At 36.0% G+C, this 23,675-nt stretch overlaps 1 protein-coding gene across 2 annotated transcripts in view; it reads right to left on the bottom strand.

Moving 5' to 3' along the window:
* Window positions 1-23,675, bottom strand: part of MLLT3 (MLLT3 super elongation complex subunit) — a 270,617-nt gene that overhangs the window by 104,571 nt on the left and 142,371 nt on the right. For both annotated transcript variants that reach the window (XM_037018638.2, XM_037018639.2), the window contains exons 3-4: window positions 18,442-18,524; window positions 10,328-10,471 (exon numbers count right to left, since the gene is read on the bottom strand). In XM_037018638.2, the coding sequence (XP_036874533.1) occupies window positions 10,328-10,471; window positions 18,442-18,524 (227 nt within the window). The remainder of the gene's footprint in view (window positions 1-10,327; window positions 10,472-18,441; window positions 18,525-23,675) is intronic.

Here is a 23,675-nt window from a genome sequence, read left to right as displayed (position 1 = left end):
GGGATCAGGATGAGGTGAAGGCTAACTACACTGTGCCAGCCATGCCTTGTTCCTCCGGCTAAGGTTTCACGGGACAGGGAAAGGTGGGGGCATTTGGCTCTAATATGCCCCAAACCAAGCATGGATACCACATAGGTAGGCTTCTATGTAATGCACACAAATCCATCTCTTGAATCACCAAGAATTCATGTTAAGACTGAAATTTGTGAACTTAACTGGACTTTTATTATATTCCATTTTTACTCAAACTGTAGTTGAATGGCCTGTTCATTCTGTGGATAGGGCATCATTATTTCATTCAATATATCCATTAGTGAAGACTTTTAAATTAAGCCACTTCACACTACCCACAGGCCCTCAATCTACCCTAGAAGGGGAGAAAGGCAAGATAACATCTACAAAGACAAGTTACAAAGTTTGCACCTATAATCATCTGTATTAAAATACAAATTTTTCCAATAAACAGATCTAATATGGCCCCAACATCACTAAAAAACTAGACCATCATACTGTTTGTCAAAACTATCAAGAAACAATCTCAAACAGTTCTTTTTTTCCTACTGTCATTTATAGTTTTTAGGCCTTATGCCAGTAATTTTAATTTTGAGAAGCTGACTACCACACGGAGAAATCAATAACAACAAAACAGAACACATTACTGGTAACTTCTTAAGAAACAACCAAAATTTTTACATCAGTCCAACAGTAAGGACACGTTTTGGAATAAAAAGCATAAAACGCATGCAATTTACCTTACTATAGTAAGTGTGAAATATAAACATTCTGTGGGATCTTATCTACATAAGAAATACAATGGAAAATACTGATAGTGGATACGGTTACTGGAGGGATTATAACGATTTATTTTCTCCTTTTTGCTTTTCCAGGAAGTCTACATTTTTCTAAAGTTAACATTTATTTTAAAAACAGGTAAAAAAGTTTGATTTCTTCTTGAGGTTCAAACATGTTCTTTATGGTAGAACACCATTATTATATCAGCCTTGGAAGGCTTTTATTTTCATCTTTCTAGGTAACAAAACCATGGTTTAAACCAAAGCATAATAAAAAATGCCGGAAAAAGTTGTTTCAATAAATAAAATAATTGTTTGCTGACTGCTTAACATTTTATTCAATAATCTCAAGTGGGAGAAAGGAGATACTATGTTATTTTAGATTTAACACCAATCTGAAGTCCAAGGTAAATTAGCAGCAGACCCAAGAACTGAATTTTGTGCCTTCAGATTTCAAACCAAACATTCTTTCCATCAGACCATGGCTGTGTCCCTTGTGGTAATAAAAATTATTATATTAAATTTATCACCCACCATTTATCCTCACTCCTCAAAAATGAAGCACAAATACCTCTTTCAAGAGTCTCAATGCTGATGGACAGTGACTGTAATAATGGGGTATGTGGAGGGGACTTGATAGTAGGGGGAATGTAGTAACCACAATTGTGCTCATGTGAAACCTGAGCATAAGATTGTATATCAATGATACCTCAATTAAAAAAAAAAAGAATCTCAGATATTTACTTCTTAAACCACTACCTTCAGGTCCCAAGCCCAATTGCTATGAGGGTTTTGTATTACTTACAGCACAAAAACAAATTCAGAAAATAGAATGTTAACCATGTCTTCCCTTGCCTACCCACAAGCCCCTGATCTACCTTAGAAGGGAAGGAAAGGCAAGAACAGTGTCTACAAAGACAAGTTACAAAATTTACATCTACAACTATCTATATTAAAATATAAATTTTTCCAAATAACAGATCTAATATGGTTGTTTCTCTAATATGAAACAACCATATTAGATTGGTGTTGGGGGGTGGACAGCAAAGATAGAGAAAGAATACCAAATATGACAGAAAATTAAACTCAACTCTGAGAAACAACCAAATAAATAAGGCAGCCTGCTTTATCTTAAATTTATTTATAAATTTTTCCAAATAACAGATCTAATATGGCCCAATATTTTACACCACAGATTTTTTTTGGCACTTACTTTCAAAAGTCTGTAACTGTCCTACAATCAACTTAAGTGACTTTCAGAAGACAAGAAACTGTAAAATTACTAAACATGCTGAGTGACATAAATAACTTCCTACTATTACAACTATGCTGTCCCTAAAAATTTATGAGATCAATGTCACATCTGGCATTAAGTCTCACAACTTTGATACTCTATTTATCATTCTTATGTAAGTTCTACTTTCATGATTTGATTTTCTAGACTTGGTGTTGGGGAATGGACAGCAAAGATAGAGAAAGAATACCAAATATGACAGAAAATTAAACTCAACTCTGAAAAACAACCAAATAAATAAGGCAGCCTGCTTGATCTTACATTTATTTAAATAAATCACCTTTTATCAGTGCCAGTGAAAAACAGCAGCACCCTTTTATCTGTTGAGGTGAATGATTACAGGATGATGTATATCTGAAAAAACAAAGAAGCACACTTGTCCCAAAACAAATATCCAAAAACCCAGTGAAGGTGTCCAGTAACAGCCACTAAAATAATCTTCAATGTATTATTTTCTTTGAGTCATTTTTAAAATAAACAGCCAGCTATCCATCTCTGGGCACACTGAGATGAGTTTGCCACAAAAGCCACTTACATTTTTAGAAGCCAAAGTCTTGACAAATCAGTTCCTAAGAAAATGATTTGTTGCACGTTGAAAAAAACCTGAAAACACAGACCTTGGTTAAAGAGGCTTCCGTATCTTTTTGTAACCTTTCCAAACGTAAGTGTGTGGGAAGAGTACTCATAAATTTAAGTTGAAACTGGAACAGAATATTTCCAATTTAAAATACATTAAAATGTGGTCTTTGAAAGGAAATGAAAATGGCTTTTAAACATATGAAAAGATGCTCCTATCATGCATAAGAGAAATGAGAATAAAAAATGAGATATCATTTTTCACTCATCAGATTGGAGGAAAAATGTTTAATAAATCACTCGTGTGAAGAAATAGTTGCTCTCACACATTGTTGATGCAAGCACAGAGTAGTATAACCTCTTTGGCAGGCAATTTGTAAATGTCTATCAAAATTTAAATTCTACTCTGCCTTGGAGCCACGATTTTACTCCTAGGAATTTATCCTCCAGATATACTCACAAAGAACTATGCAAAAGGTTATTCACTACAGTTTTGGTGGTGGCCTAAAGGAAGACTCACCATATGTCATTTTGCATTATGTGTGCATTTACCTATTCAAAAAAAAATTAAAGTTTGAGGGGGAGAGAATGTAATCTGTACCACTTAGAAATTAGAAGTGTTCTAAACTCCCCTGCAAAGGAAATATTAAACCAGCCCACATACAATTCATTCCAGAACCCAACAATAAAATGCTACATTCAGATGGCTTGACGCAGCTGCATTTGTGAAAGCTCTTTATCATAAGATCCCTTTGGCCCTTTAATAACCAAAACCCCTTCTTTGGGATCCACACTGGACTTGAATTCCACTTTGCAATAAGCAGTTTCAGAAAGATTCCAATTTACTCCTTGTAAATCATATCATATATAAATGTAACTGTCACTCTGAGAAACAGGACTGCATTATGCTGCAGGCTTCACACAGACTGAAAGCATGCTCGCCATGTCTTCTCCAGCAAGGCCTGCCAAATGGGCGTCTGAAATGTCCTATTGAAACAGGTGGTGTCTGAACAGAATTGGATTTTTGCCTATAGAGACCCTAGTTTTAACAACTGCTGTGGTTAGTTTTAATTTTGAGTCCTCAAAATTAACTGCTTGCCAGTGATTCAGAAATAGACTGAACAACATGTTTAGACTTTGCCCTGTTTAATTGAGGAAAGAAAGAAAGGAAGAAAGAAAAAAAAACCCACCAACACCCTACCACTATCCCATAAAGAACAATAGCACCCAACCAGACTATTTGACATCCAGGCTAAAAAAAGCAGCAGCTGTAAAATAAACTCAGTTCTCCAAAGATGCTTGCTCCTTCTGTGCATTCTTCGTAGAAGCACAAGGATGTGACTACCTTACTAACATACTACTTCAGAAATCTTCCAAAGGTTTTGAGAAGCTGGTAATCTGCTACAAAATTAGAGTTAAGAATAATGGTAAGAACTGAAAAATTTTCTAATGCAAATTTTTACCTTAAAAAAACAGTATTTCAAACAGACCTTTGTTTCACAAGCAAAATACAACCAGAATTAATCTCCTTGAAGAAAAAATCCCATGAGTTTATCTTTTTTTTTGGTATCATTAATATACAATCACATGAGCAACACTGTGATTACTAGATTCCCCTCATTATCAAGTCCCCACCACATACACCATTAGTCACTGTCCATCAGCATAGTAAGATGTTATAGAGTCACTACTTGTCTTTTCTGTGCTATACTGCCTTCCCCGTGCCCCCCACCACCACCGGCCTACGTTTTGTGTGCTTATCATAATACCCCTTAATCCCCTTCTCCCTCCCTTCCCGCACACCCACCCCCATCCCTTTCCTTTTGGCAACTGTTAGTTCATTCTTGGGTTTGGTGAGTCTGTTGCTGTTCTGTTCCTTCAGTTTTTGCTTTGTTCTTATGCTCCACAGATGACTGAAATCATTTGGTACTTGTCTTTCTCTGCCTGGCTTATTTCACAGAGCATAATACCCTCTAGCTCCATCCACGTTGTTGCAAATGGTAGGATTTGTTTTCTTCTTATGGCTGAATACTATTCCATTATAGATATGTACCGCATCTTCTTTATCCATTCATCTACTGATGGACACTTAGGTTGCTTCCATTTCTTGGCTATTGTAAATAGTGCTGTGATAAACATAGGGGTGTATCTGTCTTTTTCAAATTGGGCTTCTGCATTCTTAGGGTAAATTCCTAGGAGTAGAATTCCTGGATCAACTGGTATTTCTATTTTTAGTTTTTGAGGAACCTCCATACTGCTTTCCACAATGGTTGAACTAATTTACATTCCCACCATCAGTGTATGAGGGTTCCCCTTTCTCCACATCCTCACCAGCATTTGTTGTTCCTTGTCTTTGGATGTTGGCCATCCTAACTGGTGTGAGGTGATACCTCATTGTGGTTTTAATTTGCATTTCCCCATGGATTAATCTTTAAACCCAACACAGGTCTATCAATGTGCTGATCGCACTAACTGTTGGTAAACATGTTTTCTATGAATAAATCTAGAATAGTTTACAGTGAACAACAAACTTTTTCACCATACCTTTAAGTGCTTTATATAAAAGTGGGTAAAGATCTGTTGATTTTCTAACAGCAATAAAAGGAAAGGGAATCAAAGGGCTGAGCATCTATGTGACACACCCCAGTTATATACAGTCCCAATGACGTAAACACTGGCTCATCCATTTCACAGATGATAAACTGATACTCAAAAAGTTTCTTCACCTAGAAAATGATAAAGATGAGGTTTTTACTTAAACCTGTCTGATTTCAAAGCTTTTCCAATTGTATCACACTACCTCCCAACAGTAAACCTAGAGATGTGAGTTAGTAGAATGACAAGTTTTAGTGACACGATATACACTACCTACATCTTTACTTTGCCAACATCCAACATCCTCTTCCATCAAACAGAATGGATATCAAACCCTTTCAGAACTTTTCAGGATGAGTGAATTCCTGCTACTAAGAAGGTAATCAAGTACACAGAGAAAATAATCTACTGAGATCCCAAACCACTTAAAAATAAATCTTCACATTGGAAGAACATAGTTGCAAAATCGCTCAAAAGAGGATTCATCAGTTCATTTTTAAAAAAACAAACAGAAGGACCTCAGTGGAATTGAGAGGTACTTCTCAGTGGGTACACTTGGTCCTTTTGCCTAAAATTCAAGGGCAAATAGACTATATTAAGTTTTACCCTCACAAGTTTATGGTCACTGTCCTCTACCCCTCCTACCAAAAAATAAAATGAAATCTCAAGTTAAAGGCACTCTCCTCCCAGAACCTCTAAGGCTGTTCTTTTCTATTTCATGACCCCTACACCCTAGGTCTTTTTCTTAATTAAGGCTTGACAAATCTCTACCACCTATACAAACTAAACCTACAATGGGTCTAGCTATTCCAATCAGTCTCTCATTTAGAGGACACTACCTATAGGGTCTTGTAAATGAAATCATTCTGTACCTCAATATTCTCAGAAAATAATGCTTAAATCCAAATGTACCCTTCCCACAAGATTTTCCCTTTTCTTTTAAAGCAAGGATATCCTTAATATCAGGGATCTGCTCAACAGATAAGCACATAATACATTTCTTCCGAGAGGAAGGAAGTATGCCAAGATTTCTTTCAGACTATTTATAGAGAAGAGTTACAATGTTAAAAAAGAAAAGAAATCCAGTGAAAATAAGAATATGTTACTGACCAAAAAAAAAAAGTTGTCATGCAGCTATAAGTATATAGATTATAAAGTAGAAAAAAAGCCAGCACTTTTTTACAAGATTCTTCCGGCAAAAAGTTCTTTGGAATCATTTTCTTCTAAGAGCTGAAAGCCTTTTTCAAGATGCTGCTAGGTCTGAAAACAATCTTTCTGACCTCTTGAAAAGCCAAGTTCAACTTTTAATAGTCCTATGCACTTTTTGTTTAAAAGAAAGAAGTGACAGAGAAAGAACAATAGCCATAACAGTAAGTTTACTCCACTCACACCTCAAACTGTACTTAAGGATTTCACATATACATATGAAGAAGGGATGAGTTTTTATCCTTGAAAGGTAGAGCACACATCTATGTCACACATATAATGTTTAAATGTAAGGAACAAAGCACCCCAAAACCCAGTAAAAAAACAAAAGTTTATCTGAAGAGACACATCAAGAATAAGATTTATAACAGACATCAAAAGCAAAGGAAAAAAAGAAAAAGAAAAATGAACAACAGATACTATGTCAAACTAAAAAGCTTCTGCTCAGCAAAGGAAATTAACAACAAAGTAAAAGGCAACCTATGGGAAGGGAAAAAGTATTTCAAATCATGTATCTGGTAAGGAGGTAATATTCAAAATACATAAAAACATCATGTAGTGCAATAGCAAAAAATAAACAATCTGATTAAAAGTAGGCAGAGGAACTAAATAGACATTTTTTTCCAAAGAAGACATACAGATGGCCAGCCGTATATATTAAAAACCATACATCACTAATCATCACAAATCAAAACCACAATGAAGTATCACCCCATACCTGTTAAAATGAGTATCACCAAAACAATAAGACATGTAAGTGTTCGCGGGGATGTGGAGAAAAGGGAACCTTTCTGTAATGTTGGTGGGAATGTACATTACTGCATTCACTATGGAAAATATAATGGAGATCCCTCAAAAAGTTAAAAGTAGAACTACCATATGACTCAGCAATCCCACTTCTGGGTATTTATCCAACGGAAATGAAAACAGGATAACAAAGAGATACCTGCACTCCAATGTCCAATGCAGCATTATTAACAACAGCCAAGATACAGAAAGAATCTCAGTGTTCATCAACAGATGAGTAAAGATGTGAGCTGTGTTTGTGTGTGTGTGTTTGTGTGTAATAGAATATTATTCGGCCATGAGAAAGGAGGATACTCTGCCATTTGCAACAACATGGATGGACTTGGATGGTTATTATGCTAAGCAAAAGACAGATAAAGACAAATACTGTATGGTATCCCTTATATGTGAAATCTAAAAAAGCTGAACTCACAGAAACAGAGACTAAAATGGTGGTTACTAGGGGCTGGAGGGTGGGGTTCAAGAGGAGATAATGGCCAAAGAACACAAGTGTCCAGTTATATGATGAGTAAGTTCTAGGGATCTAATGTATAGCATGGTGATAATAATTAATACCACTGAATCATATACTTGAATGTTGCTAAGAGAGTAGATTTTAAATGTTCTCACCACAAAAAAGAAACGGCAATTATATGATGTGGTGGTGATGTTAGCTAATGCTGTTGTGATAATCATTTTATAAAAGTATATCAAATCGACACACTGTACACCTTAAACTTACACAATGTTATACATCGCTTATGCCTCAACAAAGCTAAAGAAAATAGATTTCCAATAAAATCAAAATGGTTTATAAGTTAGTAACACCACAGAGGTGCATTAATACAAAGACAATAATAAATGTTTAAATATCAGGTAAAAACTATACAAGGCAGCCAAAAATCTAGGTAAGGCAAAAAGTGTTTATTAGTCTACAGATTCTGATATTTCCACAAAAGACTAACTTACCATATGAAATAGAATCTATGGGATTACTATTATTTCAAATGAATTTTTAGGTTTTAATTTTATCACAAAATTCACTGGAATTATTCCCTCAAAGAACTTATGCCAAATAACTGGTGTACTTGAATATTTCACATTTCAACTTATTGTTTTAGAATTATCAAGACACAATCTAAGTCTGATAGGAAAAAAATCTGCAGGCTTCAAGCAGCACTTAAAGAAACACAGAGAAGGAAAATTAGAAGTTAAGGAGGATAATTCTGAGATAAAGGCCAAGTAGAGTAAGACAGAAACCTACAGATCTTATCAAGACGCAATGCTGCAGGCTGCTGCATTATCACTGACCTGTAACCTCCTCTCCAGTTCGCAAGCAACCCTTGAGAACTCTGAGACTAAGTGGTTTTCTAAAAAGTTCTTGTGTCGTATTTACTTTTTCCTGTGACTCTTATCAGAAGCCTGACGTACTCAAGTTCCATAATTCACACACTTCAAATACCTATCTAACTACATACCCAAGAGGAATAATTAGAACTATAAAATAACATCATCATAAAATAAAAATGATGAGAAATAGGATTTAAAGTGGATCAATCCATTTCTAAGGGCATAGACGCATCGTACTGTGCTCTTGTAACTGTAAAAAGAATAGTTTAAAAAAAACACTACTACTTCCTTAATAAATATGTAATAAATCTCTAACTTTAAAATGAGTTACATTACAAAAGCCCATTCCTTCATGAATATGAATTTCCCCACTAAAATACTGTAAGTGGTGGTTCATTCCCAAAGCTGGACTTTTCAACCGGTAATTTATTGACATAGTACAGTGCTGAAAGAAACATGGGGAAAGTACTTGCAATGCTTGGAGTGCATATTAGTATTTCAGTTGAAAGGGAAGGAGCTTGGCAAAACAGGACTCCAGAAAAATGGATTTCAGGAGTTCCACAAAACCCAAAATGTCTATACAATGGTATACATAAGTGATTTTCTTATGAGAGAGTCCACAGCTTTTCCTGAGATTCTCAAAGTGGTTGTCTCTAACCTCATCTTGGTTATAGCACTTCTGTGCTTATAAAACCCACTCTTTCCTACAAACACCCTGCATAAAGTTTATCAGTGAAATGAGGCCTCTTGAGAAGTTATGGTCTACACATGCTTACACAAGCTGATGGATACAAACCATCAAAAACCTTCCAGAAAAACTAAGTGAAGGCAATTCTAGAGTAAAGAACACATTTCAACATTTTGTGTGGTCTGAGCTGCCCACACTGGATGACACACGAAGTTCATCTGGAGTAGAATGACAGCGATAATGCCAATGATGCCTATTTTCAAGTAGATTTATGCCAGTCAGTTGCTGCTGGCAAGCAAACATTCCATATGTTTATGTTTGCAAGAATATCTACTTAAAAATCCTTCTCCACCCTAGACAAATCACATGGGCAAAAATTTATCACACCTTTGTGTGTATATGATGTATATGTATATGATATCCTACCCCAATAATTCTACTTCTAAAAATCTCTTCCACAGAAATACTCAAATATGTGTGCAAAGATATATACATATATATATTATAAAATAGAAATACTCAACTGTGTGTACGAAAACATATCATTACCTTAAGAAAGAAAATCCATCTTTTACCTACACAGAATTTTAACAAAAATGTAGATTTAAATGACCCAAACGTGTAATATAAATGAGCGCACCTTTTCTATTAACTCTGATCAAGAACATTTGGACAATAACTTCTTTTTATATCATTTTCAATGTGACTTTCAACTTTACCCAAAAGTTTCTATAAACTCAAAGAACAAAGTTCAGACATTGTTCTTTTCTTAACTGAGCATAGTTTATTGTTTTGGGCTTTTTGTTGAAATAAATTTGAACTGCATAGACTGTAAGGCTATTCCAACCAATAGTATCACTGCAGACTCATACCTCCTTAAAATACTATTGTTCATTACCTCTTCATCCCCATCATGAGTCCACAGCAAAGCAAGCCATTAAGGTACCTCATCTCTATTACTTCCCTCAAAACATTATACTTCTTAACACAGCAGCAACTACTATTCTATGGGAAAACTTTTCAAAAGACAGGGCCACTTACCCCTCCTGCCTTCAGCAACTTTTTTCTAAACTCCTCTGTGGGGTTGTTGAAAGTTAACTTTTCACAACGGAGGTGATTCACTGGTGGATGGCCTTCAAGATGCAGGAATAAGTCATAATCAAAGCGGACTTTCTTAGGTTCTTCCTAGAAGTTAAAAAGAAAAAGAAAATAGAAAAGAGGGTTAGGCATATATAGAAGTTTAGAAAGCAAAGATTTACTCCTCATAGGAACAAAAAAGACCCAGACACCTAACAGCTATAGCATCCAAGAAGCACTGGGGGTGCAGGGGTGGGGGCCGCTGGAGGGAATTATCATGGAATTATCTACAAAGCAAAATAAGAGTATCTGATAAATTGGTTTCTTGTGTTAGGGGAAAACCAAAAAGAATAAATGCATCATCTTTCCTGGAGTCTCTCAAGTGGTATAGCACCACCAACACAGAACCAAACTAGAAACCAAAGACACCTCTGAAGCCACGCCCTCCCCTTCCCACTCTACCCTCTTCACTCGTCAACAGCTGCCACTTTCTCTCCTAAATATTTCTTGAACAAGCCCTCTACCCCACATGGCGATGCTCTTTACTTATTGCCCAAACTATACACTCCTTTCTCTAATGGGTCTCCCTACTTTAGAAGCTCTTCAATTCCTCCTCTATTCAGACCTCAAATTACCTCTATGAAACAAACAGCTAGTTATTTTCACAGTTTCATTAAAATTTCAAAAGCTCTAAATGCCATTAGGATAAAAATCTAAGCTCCTGTGAATGTCCCATAAAGGCTTTGACAGTCCAGTTCTTGGCTCAGGGTCCCATCACCCCCTTTTCACCCAGCTGGTGGTCCAGCAACACACCACCCATGGTTGCTTCCAGTATTTGCCCCATTCTGGGTTTCACCCTTGCTTTATATTATTACTACCTTCATTGCCTATCTCCATTCCTGTTTTACCTGGATAACTTCTACTCATCCTTTCCACTCAGGTTTCACTTCGGGGAAGCCTTCCTTGAACTCCACTACCAACTCCCCACTGCCTCTCCTCTGCTCTGTGTGCATCCCTCTCTTATCATTGCTACATCTTAGAATAACTATCTTCCTATTATCTCCCTTTACAATGCAAAATCATAAGATTCTTGAAAGTCAGAACAATGGTTGAAAAATCACTGTATCCTCAACAACTAGTTCAGTGCCTGTGCACAAAATGCAGTAACCATATGTGAAATTACAAAAAGAATGGCATTTTCCTCAAGTAGGTGGACAAAACAGCATCATATCCAAAAACACATAATAATTAGAATTTCATGATACCTAAGTTCTACTCTCAAGCCATTACTTTAGTTTACTAAACATTTAAACCTCTCTACACACTAATTCTTAAGCACCCATGGTAAAATGAAGACTGAGGATAAAAACAACAATAACTTCTGTGAACTCACACATCTATTTAATTCTCATAGCTCTCCTTTGGGGCAAGTATGAGTCCTGTCACAGAGGAAGATAAGCACTTAGAATTTGTTAAGTTACTTTCTATAAAAACTCCTGTGCATTACAGATATTGAGCATCTCTGTACACTGTTACAATTTTTTCCATTTGTCAAGAGCTTTGCCATCTTGACTTTTTAAGTAACAGCTGTTAACATTTTTTAAAATAATAGCCTTATTGAGAAGTCATAAACCATAAAATTCACTTTTAAAATTAGTGTTGTTTAGTGTGTTCACAGAGTCATGAAACCATCACTATCATCAAGTTCCAGGACATTGTCATCACTCCAGAAAGAAATCTCAAACCCATCTGCAGCCACTCCCCATTTTCACAGACCCTGTACCCCCTGGTACCACTGACCTAGTTCTATGCCCATGGTGTTGACTATTCTATGGAGTTCACATTTCATATAAATACATGAACATACTTAAGGTATACACACACAATATGTAATCTTTTATGACTGGCTTCTTGTTTCCCCAGAAGGAACGCAGCACAATGTTTCCAGGGTTCATCCCTGTAATAACATGTGTCAGTACTTAGTTCCTTTTCAAGGCTGAATAATATTCCACTGATCAGTATTCCAGTTTTTGCTTATCCATTGCTTTCTAAATTGGAGGATAGACAAATAGGTTGTTTCCACTTTTTGGCAACCATGAATAATTCTGGTATGAATACTCATGTACCAGTTTTTACGTAAACATGTATTTTCATTTATCTTGGGTATACACCTAGGAGAATTTCTTGGTCATATAGCAACTATGGTTAACATTTTTAGGAACTGCCTTACTGTTTTCCAGAGTGACTGCACCATTTAAAAAATCTCACCAGCAATGTATGAGGTATTCATGGCTTTTAATACATAGCATTTAAAAATTTTGTGCAAGTAATGTTTCTCTTTTAAAAAAAAAGAAAAAATTTGTTATATTACTAACGTGTGGTGATACAAAGTGATTTGAACCCAGTTCTTTTGACTCAAAAGCCTTAGCACCTGAATGTACGAATGTAGGCATTACTTACTACAAAGTCATGGTTTCCACCTCCTCATCCAAACTCCCTAAATCATAGTCTCCACTCATTTGCTTACTCCCTCTTCACTTCTACTACCAATCTGGCATGAAACTTGCTCCTCCTCCTTCATCAGGAAGCCGTTCTCTCCTGGCTCTTCACACTTACTGGCATTCATTCTCAGTCTTCTCCACAGACTTCCTTTCTTTCTTCACGACCTACCTGTACATGTCCTTTAACTTTCAGCAAAATAACCCAGGGTGATGAAACCCAATCACAGAAAGTCAGTTCCACCCACATGACAGTGACCCTACTATCTGTATCTCCAGCCCAGCTCTCACTTGATCGCCACAAGCATGTGTTCCACAGTCCACCCACATGTCCACTAACTTGACCCACAGCAACATCAAATTCTTAGGTTATCTTGAACTGAAGCTACCTTCATCTGTCCTTTCCCCTAGAGTCCAGAAATCCTAGTTGCTTGCTAAGTTAAAATGCACAAAAATCATCCCCCTCACTCATCACAGTCAAACTTTCTCCAAGTAGTTAGTATTCTCCTCCAAAACTCTCAAATCTGTCCCCTTTTCTCTAGCACTATATCTACTGCCTTAGCTTTGACCTTCTTCATCCCTCACCTGATCGCCTCCCTGTTTGTGAATTTATCCCACGATGACAACAGAGTGATCTTTCTAATACAAAAAATCAGATTATATTTTTCACTGATACGAAAGCCTTTAACGACCCATCATTTGGATTAACCGTCATAATCTTTTAACATTTCCTACATTTCTTTTGTTCTCATCATGTCATTCACCCTGCCTTTCATAGACAGTGCACCCCATACCTAAAATGCCATTCTTCCCAGCACACCTCAACTCCCTTCTTGGCCTGCTTGATGTAAATTCAGTATTCAAGGCCCAGCTGAAGCATGAAATGCTCTGGGAAGTCTTCCTAACTCTCCCAATCCAATCTGAATTAAACATCCTTTCTGTGCATTCTTTTCTTAATATAATGATCACACTGACTTATGATCATTTTTTACTTGCCTTCCTTTCCTCTAAATTGTAAAACAGTCAATACAACCTTAGAATTAATTAAAAACATAAAAAGGCCTATTTTCTGCCTTATAGTTGGAATATAATTGGTAATTGGAATATAAATTAGTAAAGCCTGTTGGGGAGACACATTATCAACACACTAAATGTATATGATACCCTAACCCAATAATTCTACTTCTAAATATTTCTTCCACAGAAATACTCAAATATGGGTACAAAGATAGATACATATATATATATATATATATATATATATATATATATATATATATATATATATATATATATTAAAAAACAGAAATACTCAAATATGTGTACAAAGATACATTACATATATATTATAAAACATTCAGGGTAGCATTGTTTATAATAGCAAAAAAAAAATAGGAATGATCTCATGGGAGTCTATCATTACCATGGAATACCACTCAGATGTTTAAAAATACTTACTTAGAAAGGCACATTGCTAAGTGAATTGAAGGCAAGTTACAGAAAATATTAAACTCTGATATATTATGCCCCTGCTAATCTGTACATTGACATACATTTTAGCTGTGCAAATATATGGAGGAAAACCTTGAAGGCTATACCAATAGTTAACAATGACTGAATGGAATTAAGGGAATAAAACTCTTAAGTTTTTACTCCATACACTTTTATTAGAAGTATGCTCCATTATACTTTTTTAAAGAGAAAAATATATTGATGAATATAATTAATTACCAGGAGAAAAAGAATGAAGTAATAACAACAACCCTTGATAGCTCACAACAAAACTAAGGGTAAGGTCCACCTAAGTGACTATCTTTCTATGAATCCTGAGGGCTTCAATCCTTGACACTCACTCATGTCCTTTCTCTCAGTACAGAATGAAATGTCCCTTATTCCCCTTCTCCCTCCCTTCCCACCCATCCTCCCCAGTCCCTTTCCCTTTGGCAACTGTTAGTTCATTCTTGGGTTCTGTGAGTCTGCTGCTGTTTCGTTTTCTGCTTTGTTCTTATGCTCTACAGATGAATCACATCATTTGGTACTTGTCTTTCTCCACCTGGCTTATTTCACTGAACATAATACCATCTAGCCCCATCCATGTTGATGCAAATGGTAGGATTTGTTTTCTTCTTATGGCTGAATAATATTCCATTGTGTATATGTACCACAGCTTCTTTTTCCATTCATCTACTGATGGATACTTAGGTTGCTTCCATTTCTTGGCTACTGTAAGTAATGCTGCAATAAAATAGGGGTGTCTTTTTGAAACTGGATCCTGTATTCTTAGGGTAAATTCCTAGGAGTGGAATGCCTTGGTCAAATGGTATTGCTATTTTTAGTTTTTTGTGAGGAACCTCCATACTGCTTTCTACAATGGTTGAACTATTCTTCCTTCATATTTTAAGAAACTCAAACTCCTTACAAAGTGAATAAATGTCTTTCAGGCATAAGAATGACTATACAAAGTGTCAAGAAGACTGCCTCCTCATCCTTCATTTGTTTTCATTTTAAATCTGATGTATGGAGAGATTCCAATTATTTCTATAAAGAAGGAACTGTGCAATTCAGAAAATGTATTTCTGTGCTGAACTGAGAGCTTATAAAAATAGCCAAAGAAGTTAAAAACAAAAAAGGAGAGAAGATACTTCACTACAGCACTGTTTCCAAACTGAAGCCAATGCAATGTCGATTAACTTAGGTGATGGGAACAGGGTGGTATAACCATTATGATCCTCCCAGAAGAGATCTCACCTACCTATCCCCTGATATTTTTCAACATTACCTTCCCTGGTTTGAAAGCCTAGACTCTTCCAACAATGCCTGAATGAAATAAAACACTGGATATGAGGAATGTGACAAGTGAAAAAAGCACCATGTGCTCTTTATTAAATGTCTATAACATGGAAAAGGTGGATGGGTGGGGAAAGACAGGCTCTGAATTCCTTCCCATAAGCACAACCATTTGAATCAAAAATCAATGCATTAAAAAATGGTCAAAGGATTTGAATAGTAATTCCTCCAAAGAAAATAAACAAATGGACAATAAACACATGAAAAGATGTTTAAAATCGTAAGTCATCAGGCACACACAAATGAAATGAAAATGAGATACCACTTCACGCGCACTATGATAACTCTAACAAAAAAATGGAAAATAACAAGTTTTTGCCAGGATGTGGAGAAACTGAAACCTTCATTTCATATATTGCTGGTGGGAATGTAAAACAATACAGTCATTTTGGAAATCAGTTTGGCAGTTCTTCAAAAAGTTAAGCATAGAGTTACCACAGGACCCAGTAATTCCATCTAGGTATATACCTAGATTTGAAAACATGCATTTATGGTTAAAAACCATAAATAAGTTTTTAACAAAAACTTAAATATGAATGTTAATAGCAGCATTATTCATAATAGCTAAATGTAGAAACAAGTCAATGTCCATTGAATTATGCATAAACAAAATGTTGTGTTATTTTTACAATGGAGTAACAGTCTGTAAGCACTGACATATCCTATAACATGGATAAACCTTGAAATTATACTAAGTAAAAAATGCCCCATATTGTATGATTCCATTTATGTGAAATGGCCAGAAGAGGAAATTACCTAGAAAAAGGAAGTAAATGAATGGTTTGCCAGGGGGTGGAGGAATAGGGAATGAAGAGTGATTGCTAATGGGTACAGGGTGCCTTTATGAGGTGATGAAAATGTTCTAGAATTAGACAGTGGTGACAGTTGGACAATATATACTAAAACCTATGAGCTGTACACTCCATGGGGATGAATTTTATGGTATGTAAATTATGTCTCAATTTTTTTTAAATAAAGAAAAATGAGAGCTACAACCTAGTTTTTCAAGGGAAATTCAACTTGAAATTAGAAAAAAACAAATCAATACATCCATGTAAAAGCACAGCACATGAATAGACATAAATGCATCTCAACAAATTCTGCTTAGATGAAAAACATGAACATTTCAGTGGTATTATTACTGAAAAAGGTAATCATTATTCTAGCTAAGATTTATTGCTTATAAGGCATAGAAGAGAATAACAAATGGAGAGAATGTAGATCAAGAATCTGGTCTTAACATTTTCCAACCATGTGTGGCCTTAGGCCATGAAATCTTTCCGTGACTCAGTTTCCTTTTCTGTAAATTAACTTACCTCTCAAAAGTTTTTATAAACCTACTAAATGAAGCAATAGCTGTAAAGGGCTCAGCAAACTGCCATGAACAAAGTAAGCACTCAATTTACACAGAAATAGGTTACTGCCAAATATGCTCTCAAAACACAAATATTAAAAAGAAACAATGGGGGTAGCAGGTTTGTAGGAATGTGGCAGAAACATGGTGCATCAGAAGACAGGCTCAGAAAGAAACAAGAAAGAAGTAAAATAAAATCTATCCCTGTCATCCATACATTCCTACTTGTCAGGATAGTTTTATTATAGCTTAATTAAAAGTGAATTACCTCTTAATCATAAAGCTGTTTTTTGCTGAATTGAAGGCTGGGCCTTCCAGACACTAAAAAAACCAGTGGGACATGGTTCCAATTGAAAGTATTGAGCACTGAAAGGGGCTTATCCCACATTAAAGTTGGTTAGCATATTATGCTGTACATCAAAATCACCTGAAGGCTAGTAAATATGCACGTTTTAGGCTCTGGTCCCAGAGATTCTAACTCATTAGATCTGGGGTAGAGCCTGAGAATCTCATTTATAACCTGCTCATGGGTGATGCCAGTGCTGCTGGTGCAAAGGCTATACTTCATGAAGTACTGGCTTTGATGAAATGACATTCTATTTGCTCAGTTCTTTCAAAAGAAAAACAGAGAGGTGAATTATCTTTCACTTTTGGGCAAGTTCAAGAAACTATAATTACTTTGGAATAAATGAAAAGAACTGTGTGATTAAAAACAACTGCTAGCATTTATTAAGTATTAATTATCCATGAAGCATTGTTCTGAATACTCTATACAGATGTGTTGTATCTAATCCTCCTAGCCAACTTGTGAGGTAGGTACTCTTATCCTATCCCCATTTTGTAAATAAGGAAAGTGAGCCCCACAGAGGTAGAGCAATTTGTCCAATAATATAGTGTGTATGTTTTGGCACATATGTACTGTGGAAAACTTTTAAATCCAGTAGAATCCATAATATCTCAAGATGATATGATTGCAATTTGTGTCATTTACATGTGTATCAGCTGAAGATAAATGAGACATCATTTTTCACAAGTCTCAAAAATTCTACAAATATAAAAAAAAAGGAGCATTTCACTTAAAAACCATAATTTTCTCTACTTTATAAACATGTATTAATCTTTTTAAAATACTAATCATTTTCTTAAAAAGAACACTGAATTTCATATAGCCTGATTTCATATAAAAGAAATTATCTTTTTCTAGCCACTTTGTCTATAATTAAGAGTGACAATAGCCAAAATTTAAATTAGAAGACAAACTTAAATTTTATTTCAAAATCATCTAGTGATAGAAAAGTTTATGTATCAAAATTATTTTAAACATCATGTGTTTAGTGGAGGAACTTCTACTGAGAGGTTAATGGGTAAAGATTACATACCTTGTTTTTAAAATAAACCTCAATTGGCAAAATGAAACCAGCATACCCAGATTCTTCTACTTTGTAAGGTGGATCTTTGCACACTGCAACATTAAAAGAGAAAATAGGTGAGATGAGAGTAGACAGAAAGACATCCCTCTTTCAAAAAGAGGAAATACCATTCTACATCTAGATCATCTTCAGTTTTTGCAGCCCTTTGCCAAGACCCCATCTGCAACTCTGTCCTTTATTTCTTCTCCAGAATCTATAATCATTTTCAAATTATTTTTTTGAAAATATAATTTTCAAAGCAAATATGTAGTTACCTGTTCAAATCTTGGTGGGGGCAGGGGGTAGAACATCACAGTCAACCATGATCATTAATGACTTAACTTCTGTTGTTATTACCCTGCCCTAAAGCTTTAGGCAACCTGAGGATAGCTTATGACCCAAAGCTTGGAAGTTTCCTAGCGAATGTACTATGTCTTGTCTTTGATATGCTTCTCTGACATATCCTGATTTCTTCCCCAAAAAGTGGCAGGACCTCCCTCCTTCCTTAGAAAACCCCAAACCTAGAGTCTCCCAACGTTACTGGAGCATTATTAAGTCACTACCCTTTACCTTCCATCAAATAAGAATGCTTATTGAAATGTTGGTATACATACAAACACTTAAAATCTATTGACATTCTAAGATATAAAAGAAATGATAAGGCTTTTGTGTTTCTTATGAAGGAAAATTATAAAGGCAAGTTCTTGGGAAATGGGAGACACCCTAAGAAGCTAAACAAGATTTTATCCCACTAAAATTTCCATTAAATCAACATCAGTCACAAGCCAACTGAAATTTTCTAATTAAGACTGCATTTGGTAGGACCACAAAGAAGTAAATATGTACATGCTGAACATCAAGGCCACACACCCAGGTAGCCCACGGTCCCTGCAGCAGAGTTCCAGCCTACCTTCTGCCCCCATCTGTCACCCACCAGCCTGCTGTGCTTCATTCAAATGCATCAATTCCCCCCACATATGTCCAACATTTCCCAACTGTGCTCTAGCCTCCTGTTATTTCTTCCATCACACCTTGACGCAACTCTAAGCATCCTCTGCTAGTTCCAATTCCAATTTCTTCACAATCCTCTGCTAGTTCCAATTCCAACTTCTTCACAAGGCCTTTCCAGACCACAAAGCATTCTCTGTCTTCTCCTTTTACCCTCCCAACACACTATCTGAATTCCTGGTTTTGACACTCAACTATATAGCCATATATTCAGGAATCTCATCTATAATTTCCTTTCATTCCTCAAGGACAGAAACATCTGCCTCAGAAACAGCGTCAAGGGCTCAGGCACACGCAGGCGCAGATCGAGCTCCACCTTACACTGGCCAGGTGACATCTGCAAAGTTGCTCCAATTCTCTGAACCTTGGTTCCTCTTCAGGACAGTGTAGGGATTAAACAAGAGGATGTATGTAAAAGATACAGCACACATCCAGCCACAGTAAGTTCTCAATAACTGAATGAACAGGGTAAGAAATCTAACCTTTAAAAGACCCAATTGTCAGGTAGCCTTTTCAGATGAAAACAGAAAGAAGGCAGCAAGCAAAGAGCCTGGGATTTGAACTAGAAGACTCAGGTCCTTGGCCCTAGACTAAGGGTCCTCTAGACTCCTCTAGTTCCTTTCTCTTTAAAAGTGAGAATACCATCTACATACCCATCAGCATGGCTGTCAAGATGCAAGAAGACTCTGTGGGGAAATATAAGTGTGAAGCATGATGATAACATACATGAAAATTAGACATTCTGGGAGAACAAATATGGTTCCAAAGAGGTGCACAAAGATAGGATTTTGACACTTGATAGTCTCCTTTGGCTCACCTTAGAAACACATCCCCAAACTGAAGTCAGAAGTAAATCAGGAAGGAGGCATCTCACCTACCCTTCCAAGTATCTCTAATAAAAAAGAAAAAAGCAGAAAGACTCAGAGTGGCTCCAGTCATATCCATTGACTACCTGCCAACCTGTCATGAATGTTCAAATACTCTAAACACTGGGGAGGTAATGCCACTAAATGCACTGAGCACTCCCCTACCCCCACCCCACCCCAGCTAGAGTACCCATGACGTTTCCAGGAGCCCCTTTCTGGAACAGCAGTTTCAGTGCCCAGATTGTCTGGGATGAATCATGCCAATGTCATTTGAGGGAAGTGTATTCTGTGGGCTGCTGTACATGCCAGAGAAGTTATAGCTGTTCCTCTAAGCACCCTTTTGTATAATTCATTTTCTCTATTCTGCATGCAAATTGCTCCTATTATAGGAAACAGCTGCAGTGAGCACATCTTATAGTTGAAGGTCTTAGATTTTTTTTCCACCCTCTAAAGGAAATGATCTGTTATGTATTAATATTCCATAGAAGTCTGGTTTTATATGAAACTGTTTATCAATTCATACCTAAATTATTTTTAAATGCAGTATTTTCATAAATAACAATGAACAATATCTATAGAGCACCCTGAGTTTTTAATTAGAAGCAAACAATAGAAACTATATATACAATAAACAAGCCAGAAAATCAGTAGCAATACAAATAAAAACTCACAGTTGCAATCTGAAGGAAGTCAAATTAGGAGAAGTAGTTTATTTATTTACTTATTCCAGTATCTTAAAACCTGAATCATTAACATGAATTTCTAACTTAGCTCTTAAAAAGAAACTGGAGTGAAAGTTAAGAAGCATTTTGGCCAGTAAGGATAGTACATTAGACATAAAGCAATTATTTTTAAACCACTATAACCACATTTGGTACCAACTCCTGTCACTCACCAACACTTCACTTCTTCATTAAGAATCCCTTCTCTCTGGTCACTGGCCACTGTCCCTTTACAAGATCTAAGGATCCAAACCCTTCAACTCATTCTTCCTCTCAACCATTCAAGAATCAGATAATCCTTAAAATCTAGTAATAAAAGACCAAGTTGCATAAGTTATTAAAGGAATACTCATCTATGGAAAGTCATCAAATTTTTATAGGTGACAATGAAATGGGAGGATTAATATTCATTCTTTAAACTGTGCAAATTCATTCAGTAGGATCCCTGGAAACCCTTAATCTTGTCAAATGTTCACTCTTTCAGAACATTTCCCTTGCTCCTCTTCCAAGCTTCCCTTGTTGCACTTATCAGGCCGGCAGATAAACTCATTTACCTCTCCGATTCCTCCACCAGGCTGAGCTCCCCAGGTCAGCAACCCCATCCTTATTCATATCTCTAACTCCAGGCACCAACCCTGAGCCAAGTAAAAGGTTCTCAACAAATGTTTGTTGAAGTGAATTTTTTTAAAGATTCTTCCACCCTTCAGTGATTAACCATTATTAAATAATTTTCTTTCCAGGAGCAGTAAGGAGCTGACCATAGCCAGTGAAATTTTTCTCCAAACTCACTACAATCAACATAAACTTTCAAAAATTGACACAGGTGGTAAAAAGTGTTGCCACAGAGGAGTCTTCTCTTGAAAGCCAAATACCCAATGTGGAACAGGTTCTAAATTCTGAGAATAACAACTTTTAGAAACTGAGTTAATAAATTGGGACAGAAGATCTCCAATGTCATCTTGAAAAAAAAACCTTATAGAACCACAAATAGCATATCTGTTCTCCTCTCCTTCCACACATTACTACCCATGTACTCCAAAGGTCAAACTAGGAGACATTTTCAAAACTTTCTCTGTCCGAATAATCACATGTGACATGTAGATCTACCAGCATGCAACACCCCAAATTCATGCCTGAGAAGAACAGATTGGTTTTTGTAAATAATGAGTAATTGGGCTTTTTTTCCCTTAAATAGTGTTTCAAAAATAGTAGACACAATATAGATCCATATACACATGTTTATGATATTAACTATATACATTGACCAGTAAACTATTTAATTTTTAAGTTGAGCACAAAATGTACATGAGGAAAAAAAAGCACATGAAGGGGAACAAAGGCCCTGACTTGGTTAACCTGGAGTAAGTCAAATCCTTACTTATTGCCTGAGACTTTTAATATTCTTCCTTTAGGAGAAAAAGGCTTCAAGAAGAGCTATGCTTATCTGGTGGTGGGAATGTAAACTAGTGTAGCCACTGTTGAAAGCAGTATGAAGGCATCTCAGAAAACAAAAAATAGAAATACCATATGACCAGTAATTTTACCTCTCAAAATTTAAACCAGACCCCTCACACCCACCCCCAAAAATTCACTGCTTTAAAAAGATATATGCACCCCCTAGGTTTACTGCTGTATTACCTACAATAGTCAAAATATGGAAGCAACCAAAGTGTCCATCTACAGATGAATGGATAAAGAAGATATGGTACAAATACACAATGGAGTATTATTCAGCCATAAAAAAAGAAATCTTGCCATTTGCAACAACATGGATGAACCCAGAGGGTATTATGCTAAATGAAATAAGCCAGGCAGAGAAAGACAAATACTATATGATTTCACTTATATGTGGAATCTAAAAAAACAAAACAAACAAAATAGAAATAGACTTATAGACACTGAGAATGAACTGGTGGTTACCATGGGGGAAGTGTGTGGGGGTGGTGAGGAGGTGAAGTAAGTGAAGGAGATAAAGAGGCACAAATCTCAATCATAATATAAATTATACAGGGGGATGAAGGTACAGCATAAAGAATATTGTCAATAATTCTACATCTTTCTATGTTGACAGATAGTAACTACACTAGTGGGGGTGAGCATTTAACAATGTAGTTAACTGTTGAATCACTATGTTGCATACTTCAAACCAATGTAATATTGTGTATTAACTATACTTTAATAAAATACAATCATGATTTTAAAAAAAGAGCTGTGCTTAATACAGAGAAATAAATGCCGCTGGGATGAATAAATGAATCTGTGTGTATGTAATAAAGCACACACACACATATATAATAAATATATTTAATTAATTAAAAGATTCCAATTTTTTAGCACTAAAAAGAAATGAAGAAAGTCTTCCAAATCCATAAGACCCTCACATAAGTTTTAAGAAGTATCATTAGTTAATAGTTTTTTCCCTACTTCTTAGGAAAACAGCTGATGGATTCCTCTTCAGAGTCTCTCTCCAATCTGTTTGTTTAGACACTATGATTTATGCCCATCTGAATACTTCTGCTAAGGACATGGCCCAGTTGCCCATTGATAATCATTGGTTTTGCCTTATTTACTGTGCAGAGTCCTTCAGGAAAGAAGCTCACCAAACTCT

The sequence above is a fragment of the Manis javanica genome, chromosome 2 (genome assembly GCF_040802235.1).
Source record: "Manis javanica isolate MJ-LG chromosome 2, MJ_LKY, whole genome shotgun sequence".
Taxonomy (NCBI): domain Eukaryota; kingdom Metazoa; phylum Chordata; class Mammalia; order Pholidota; family Manidae; genus Manis; species Manis javanica.
The sequence above is the reverse complement of the archived record's forward strand: the minus strand, read 5'-3'. Positions and strand labels throughout refer to the sequence as shown.